The sequence below is a fragment of the Entelurus aequoreus genome, linkage group LG12 (genome assembly GCF_033978785.1).
Source record: "Entelurus aequoreus isolate RoL-2023_Sb linkage group LG12, RoL_Eaeq_v1.1, whole genome shotgun sequence".
In the NCBI taxonomy this organism is placed as follows: Eukaryota; Metazoa; Chordata; class Actinopteri; order Syngnathiformes; family Syngnathidae; genus Entelurus; species Entelurus aequoreus.
The window spans coordinates 67,078,167-67,086,630 of NC_084742.1; the positions used below are offsets into that span (position 1 = coordinate 67,078,167).

Genomic DNA, 8,464 nt, shown 5'->3' on the forward strand with positions numbered 1-8,464 from the left:
CTCTCACTATTATGTTAGATCCACTATGGACTGGACTCTCACTATTATGTTAGATCCACTATGGACCGGACTCTCACACTATTATGTTAGATCCACTATGGACTGGACTCTCACACTATCATGTTAGATCCACTATGGACTGGACTCTCACTATTATGTTAGATCCACTATGGACTGGACTCTCACACTATTATGTTAGATCCACTATAGACTGGACTCTCACTATTATGTTAGATCCACTATGGACTGGACTCTCACACTATCATGTTAGATCCACTATGGACTGGACTCTCACACTATTATGTTAGATCCACTATGGACTGGACTCTCACACTATTATGTTAGATCCACTATGGACTGGACTCTCACACTATTATGTTAGATCCACTATGGACTGGACTCTCACACTATTATGTTAGATCCACTAAGGACTGGACTCACACTATTATGTTAGATCCACTATGGACTGGACTCTCACTATTATGTTAGATCCACTATGGACTGGACTCTCACTATTATGTTAGATCCACTAAGGACTGGACTCTCACTATTATGTTAGATCCACCAAGGACTGTACTCTCACTATTATGTTAGATCCACTATGGACTGGACTCTCACACTATTATGTTAGATCCACTATGGACTGGACTCTCACACTATTATGTTAGATCCACTATGGACTGGACTCTCACACTATTATGTTAGATCCACTATGGACTGGACTCTCACACTATTATGTTAGATCCACTATGGACTGGACTCTCACACTATTATGTTAGATACACTATGGACTGGACTCACACACTATTATGTTAGATCCACTATGGACTGGACTCTCACACTATTATGTTAGATCCACTATGGACTGGACTCTCACAATATTATGTTAGATCCACTATGGACTGGACTCTCACACTATTATGTTAGATCCACTATGGACTGGACTCTCACAATATTATGTTAGATCCACTATGGACTGGACTCTCACTATTATGTTAGATCCACTATGGACTGGACTCTCGCACTATCATGTTAGATCCACTATGGACTGGACTCTCACAATATTTAAGATTGAACCGAACAGGACTCCCGTGTACGAAGGCTTCATTCATTCATTTTGTGTCACGCCCGCAGACAAAAAGCAGGGCACCGCATTTTCGTGAGGGGGCGGAGCCTTCCAGGTCACTTGCTGTGCAGTACACCACTAGTCACTTCAGCGCGGGGGCTTTGAAATAATAGTCAAAATGTACGTCAAAAGTGTACATACACTTGTAAAGAACATCATGTCATGGCTGTCTGGAGTTTCCAATCATTTCTACGACTCTTATTTTTTTGTGGGATGCGACGTGGAGGTGTCGGTTTCTTTGATCTATTGAACAGCCACAGGAAGACCTTGTCGTGACCCGAGGTCTACAAAGCAGAGAGGCAGCAGGACCCGACACCGCTCCAGGCAACTTTTCTTTAAACTGTTTTATGACCGAGTGCGGCAGCTGTTTATGACCCCCTCCCCTTAGAAACAGCTGCAACCATGTAATCGGAAAAATGCCCCAAAAAATGAGGAGGCGTGGAGCTCCCTCCTCAGAGCGTGGGGCGACGCTGTACGAGGGACGCGCTCTCTGTTTGATTCCTTTGCTTCTTGTCTTGTCTAACAGATGTCATCGGTGTTCCAACCTCACAGCCTGTTTTGCTGCCAACGGAACTGCTGCTTTAAATGGGACAACGAACAAGGAGGATTACCTCCAAATTCTTGAACAAGTCAGGAAAGTCACTTGGAGCCATTTCAAAGCAGCTTAAGGTCCCAACAGCAACTGTGCAGACAATTGTTGGCAAGTATAAAGTGCATGGCACAGTTTTGTCACTGCCACAATCAGGAAGAAAACCTAAGCTATCACCTGCTGCTGAGAGAAAGTTGGTCAGGATGATCAAGAGTCAAATGAGAACCAGCAAAAAGCAGGTCTGCAAGGAATTGGAAGCTGCTGGAACACAGGTGTCAGTGTCCACAGTCAAGCATGGCCATGGACTGAGAGGCTCCAGAAGCCACACCTTAAGGCTCGTCTAAACTTTGCTGCTGATCACATGGACAAAGATAAGACCTTCTGGAGGAAAGTTCTGTGGTCAGATGAAACAAAAATGGAGCTGTTTGGCCACAATACCCAGCAATATGTTTGGAGGAGAAATCCCAGGAACACCATGCTTACCGTCAAGCATGGTGGTGGTAGTATTATGCTCTGGGCCTGTTTTGCTGCCAATGGAACTGCTGCTTTAAATGGGACAATGAAAAAGGAGGATTAGCTCCAAATTGTTCAGGACAAGCTAAAGTCATCAGCCCGGAGGTTGGGTCTTGTTGGGTGTTCCAACAGGACAATGACCCCAAACACACAAACACAATGACAAATAAGAGAGATGCAAACTCTAGTTTTAGACGTGTAGCAAAGCCTGCTACATCACTGTGCAAGAAGTGGAAAAAAAAACAACCCCCAAGCATGTTCTGGGGACATATTCACTATAAAGTCCACTTTGCCAAATAATGATGCAGCCATCTTTTCAATAGCAGCCCACTTCTGCCTGCCATTTCTTACCCCTTCATCACGCCAGAGGGCTCCTCGGTGTCAACCCAGGCCGCAGAGCTAACAAAGCGCTTAAGCGGGGGGCGTGCCATGTTCTTGCCGGCCGCATTCCTGGAACCCGCAGTCGTCGACGACGACAACAAACAACAACAACAACAACAACAACCCTGGTTATGGTACAGCGTCTAGCAAGCTTCCACAACACCGGTGTGGTGCACAGAAGCCATTTGAAAGAGTTTCAACACTCACCATGGAGCTCTCCTGGTCACTCTTTCTGCCTCGCTGTCTGCACCGTCCTGTTGTTTGCTCTATGTGGAGGGAAAGAAACATTTCAAACAATATTCATGCAAATTCAAAACGTTGTGTAAATGGTAAATACAAAGAGAATACAACAAATCCTTTTCAACTTATATTCAATTGAATAGACTGCAAAGACAAGATATTTCACCTTCACACTGAGAAACTTTGGTATTTTTTGCAAATGTTAGCTCATTTGGAATTTGATGCCCTGCGACGTGTTTCAAAAAAGCTGGCACAAGTGGCAAAAAAGACTGAGAAAGTTGAGGAATTCTCATCAAAGACTTAGAGAAAATATGAGATTGTGTGAGCTGCCGCCTGCTATTCCTATATAAGAACTATCCAACGCAGGGGTCACCAACGCGGTGCCCGCGGGCACCAGGTAGCCCGTAAGGACCAGATGAGTCGCCCGCTGGCCTGTTCTAAAAATAGCTCAAATAGCAGCACTTACCAGTGAGCTGCCTCTATTTTTTAAATTGTATTTATTTAGTAGCAAGCTGGTCTCGCTTTGCCCGACATTTTTAATTCTAAGAGAGACAAAACTCAAATAGAATTTGAAAATCCAAGAAAATATTTGAAAGACTTGGTCTTCACTTGTTTAAATAAATTCATTAATTTTTTTTACTTTGCTTCTTATAACTTTCAGAAAGACAATTTTAGAGAAAAAATACAACCTTAAAAATGATTTTAGGATTTTTAAACACATACCTATTTACCTTTTAATTTCCTTCCTCTTCTTTCCTGACAATTTAAATCAATGTTCAAGTAAATTTATTTGTTTTATTGTAAAGAATAATAAATACATTTTAATTTAATTCTTCATTTTAGCTTCTGTTTTTTCGACGAAGAATATTTGTGAAATATTTCTTCAAACTTATTATGATTATAATTCAAAAAAATTATTCTGGCAAATCTAGAAAATCTGTAGAATCAAATTTAAATGTTATTTCAAAGTCTTTTGAATTTATTTTAAAATTTTTGTTGTGGAAAATCTAGAAGAAATAATGATTTTTCTTTGTTAGAAATATAGCTTGGTCCAATTTGTTATATATTCTAACAAAGTGCAGACTGGATTTTAACCTATTTAAAACATGTCATCAAAATTCTAAAATTAATCTTAATCAGGAAAAATTACTAATGATGTTCCATAAATTCTTTTTTAAAATTTTTTCAAAAAGATTCGAATTAGCTAGTTTTTCTCTTCTTTTTTTCGGTTGAATTTTGAATTTTAAAGAGTCGAAATTGAAGATAAACTATGTTTCAAAATGTAATTGTCATTTCTTTTGTGTTTTCTCCTCTTTTAAACCGTTCAATTAAGTGTAAATATCATTAATTATTAATAATAACAGAGTTAAAGGTAAATTGAGCAAATTGGCTATTTCTGGCAATTTATTGAAGTGTGTATCAAACTGGTAGCCCTTCGCATTAATCACTACCCAAGAAGGAGCTCTTGCTTTCAAAAAGGTTGGTGACCCCTGATCCAACGTATCAAGATATTTACACAAAGTTTGGATTTTTGGCAGATATCTTTTTTTTTAGTCGTTTTGGTGTCCATCCATCTTTGTTATTGGTTGCGTGACGGAACATGAAACTCGTGGCGCTCCTTTAATGAGTCCACGCTCCGAGCGTTGCGGACGGAGGCTCGTCGAGCGACTCCATCGCTGCGGTAGCGAAAATAAACAAAAGGTCGGGGAAAACGCCGGGAAAGAAGGACAAAAACTGGATTTCCCCGGCAAAAATTGGAAGTTTTGACTTGTAAGCGAAGGAGACGCACTGTGTTAGGACAGAAAAGGTGGGGCGTGTCCGCGTGAATGCCGCAGTGAAAAAGACGAGATATTTAACGTTGGAACTGGTCAACTTTATTGTTTGCAAATATTAGCTCATTTGGAATTTGATGCCCTGCGACATGTTTCAAAAAAAGCTGGCACAAGTGGCAAAAAAGAGTGAGGAAGTTGAGGAATGCTCATCAAAGACTTATTTGGAACATCCCACAGGTGAACAGGCTAATTGGGAGCAGGTGGGTGCCATGATTGGGTATAAAAGCAGCTTCCATGAAATGCTCAGTCGTTCCCAAACAAGGACGGGGCGAGGGATTACCACTTTGTCAACAAATGCCTGAGCAAATTGTTGAACAGTTTAAGAAAAACCTTTCTCAAGCAGCTATTGCAAGGAATTTAGGGATTTCACCATCTACGCTCCGTAATATCATCAAAGGGTTCAGAGGATCTGGAGAAATCACTGCACGTAAGCCATGATATTACACACCTTGGATCCCTCAGGCGCTACTGCATCAAAAAGCCACATCGGTGTGTAAAGGATATCACCACATGGGCTCAGGAACACTTCAGAAAACCACTGTCAGTAACTACAGTTGGTCGCTACATCTGTAAGTGCAAGTTAAAACTCTACTATGCAAAGCCAAAGCCATTTATCAACAACGCCCGGAAACGCCGCCGGCTTCGCTGGGCCCGAGCTCATCTAAGATGGACTGATGCAAAGTGGAAAAGTGTTCTGTGGTCTGACGAGTCCACATTTTAAATTGTTTTTGGAAACTGTGGACCATCCGGACTGTTCTAGGGTCAAAGTGTAAAAGGCACAAGGTATTAATGTTACTACATGACATATATACTTACATCATGTATATATGACACGTTATTATGAATGTTACTACATGACATATATACTTACATCATGTGTATATTACATGTTATTATGAATGTTACTACATGACATATATACTTACATCATGTATATATTACATATTATGAATGTTACTACATGACATATATACTTACATCATGTATATATTACATGTTATTATGAATGTTACTACATGACATATATACTTACATCATGTATATATGACATGTTATTATGAATGTTACTACATGACATATATACTTACATCATGTATATATTACATGTTATTATGAATGTTACTACATGACATATATACTTACATCATGTATATATTACATGTTATTATGAATGTTACTACATGACATATATACTTACATCATGTATATATGACATGTTATTATGAATGTTACTAAATGACATATATACTTACATCATGTATATATTACATGTTATTATGAATGTTACTACATGACATATATACTTACATCATGTATATATTACATGTTATTATGAATGTTACTACATGACATATATACTTACATCATGTATATATTACATGTTATTATGAATGTTACTACATGACATATACTTACATCATGTATATATTACATGTTATTATGAATGTTACTACATGACATATATACTTACATCATGTATATATTACATGTTATTATGAATGTTACTACATGACATATATACTTACATCATGTATATATTACATGTTATTATGAATGTTACTACATGACATATATACTTACATCATGTATATATTACATGTTATTATGAATGTTACTACATGGCATATATACTTACATCATGTATATATTACATGTTATTATGAATGTTACTACATGACATATATACTTACATCATGTATATATTACATGTTATTATGAATGTTACTACATGACATATATACTTACATCATGTATATATTACATGTTATGAATGTTACTACATGACATATATACTTACATCATGTATATATTACATGTTATTATGAATGTTACTACATGACATATATACTTACATCATGTATATATTACATGTTATTATGAATGTTACTACATGACATATATACTTACATCATGTATATATTACATGTTATTATGAATGTTACTACATGACATATATACTTACATCATGTATATATTACATGTTATTATGAATGTTACTACATGACATATATACTTACATCATGTATATATTACATGTTATTATGAATGTTACTACATGACATATATACTTACATCATGTATATATGACATGTTATTATGAATGTCACTATATGACATATATACTTACATCATGTATATATGACATGTTATTATGAATGTTACTACATGACATATATACTTACATCATGTATATATGACATGTTATTATGAATGTTACTACATGACATATCATGTATATATTACATGTTTTTATGAATGTTACTACATGACATATATACTTACATCATGTATCTATGACATGTTATTATGAATGTTACTACATGACATATATACTTACATCATGTACATATTACATGTTATTATGAATGTTACTACATGACATATATACTTACATCATGTATATATTACATGTTATTATGAATGTTACTACATGACATATATATAGTTACATCATGTATATATGACATGTTATTATGAATGTTACTACATGACATATATACTTACATCATGTATATATTACATGTTATTATGAATGTTACTACATGACATATATACTTACATCATGTATATATGACATGTTATTATGAATGTTACTACATGACATATATACTTACATCATGTATATATGACATGTTATTATGAATGTTACTACATGACATATCATGTATATATTACATGTTTTTATGAATGTTACTACATGACATATATACTTACATCATGTATCTATGACATGTTATTATGAATGTTACTACATGACATATATACTTACATCATGTACATATTACATGTTATTATGAATGTTACTACATGACATATATACTTACATCATGTATATATTACATGTTATTATGAATGTTACTACATGACATATATATAGTTACATCATGTATATATGACATGTTATTATGAATGTTACTACATGACATATATACTTACATCATGTATATATTACATGTTATTATGAATGTTACTACATGACATATATACTTACATCATGTATATATTACATGTTATTATGAATGTTACTACATGACATACATACTTACATCATGTATATATTACATGTTATTATGAATGTTACTACATGACATATATACTTACATCATGTATATATTACATGTTATTATGAATGTTACTACATGACATATATACTTACATCATGTATATATTACATGTTATTATAAATGTTACTACATGACATATATACTTACATCATGTATATATTACATGTTATTATGAATGTTACTACATGACATATACTTACATCATGTATATATTACATGTTATTATAAATGTTACTACATGACATATATACTTAGTGTGTATATATTACATGTTATTATGAATGTTACTACATGACATATATACATACATCATGTATATATTACATGTTATTATGAATGTTACTACATGACATATATACTTACATCATGTATATATTACATGTTATTATGAATGTTACTACATGACATATACTTACATCATGTATATATTACATGTTATTATGAATGTTACTACATGACATATACTTACATCATGTATATATTACATGTTATTATGAATGTTACTACATGACATATATACTTACATCATGTATATATTACATGTTATGAATGTTACTACATGACATATATACTTACATCATGTATATATTACATGTTATTATGAATGTTACTACATGACATATATACTTACGTCATGTATATATTACATGTTATTATGAATGTTACTACATGACATATACTTACATCATGTATATATTACATGTTATTATGAATGTTA

The 8,464-nt window shown here is 34.6% G+C and overlaps 1 protein-coding gene across 11 annotated transcripts in view; it reads right to left on the bottom strand.

The window, feature by feature from the left end:
• lrmp (lymphoid-restricted membrane protein) overlaps window positions 1–8,464 on the bottom strand; it is a 114,664-nt gene that overhangs the window by 8,299 nt on the left and 97,901 nt on the right. For 10 of the 11 annotated variants that reach the window (XM_062066501.1, XM_062066508.1, XM_062066505.1 and 7 more), the window contains exons 35-36: window positions 2,817–2,875; window positions 2,580–2,678 (exon numbers count right to left, since the gene is read on the bottom strand). In XM_062066501.1, the coding sequence (XP_061922485.1) occupies window positions 2,580–2,678; window positions 2,817–2,875 (158 nt within the window). The remainder of the gene's footprint in view (window positions 1–2,579; window positions 2,679–2,816; window positions 2,876–8,464) is intronic. The other variant, XM_062066512.1, reaches the window with a different exon arrangement.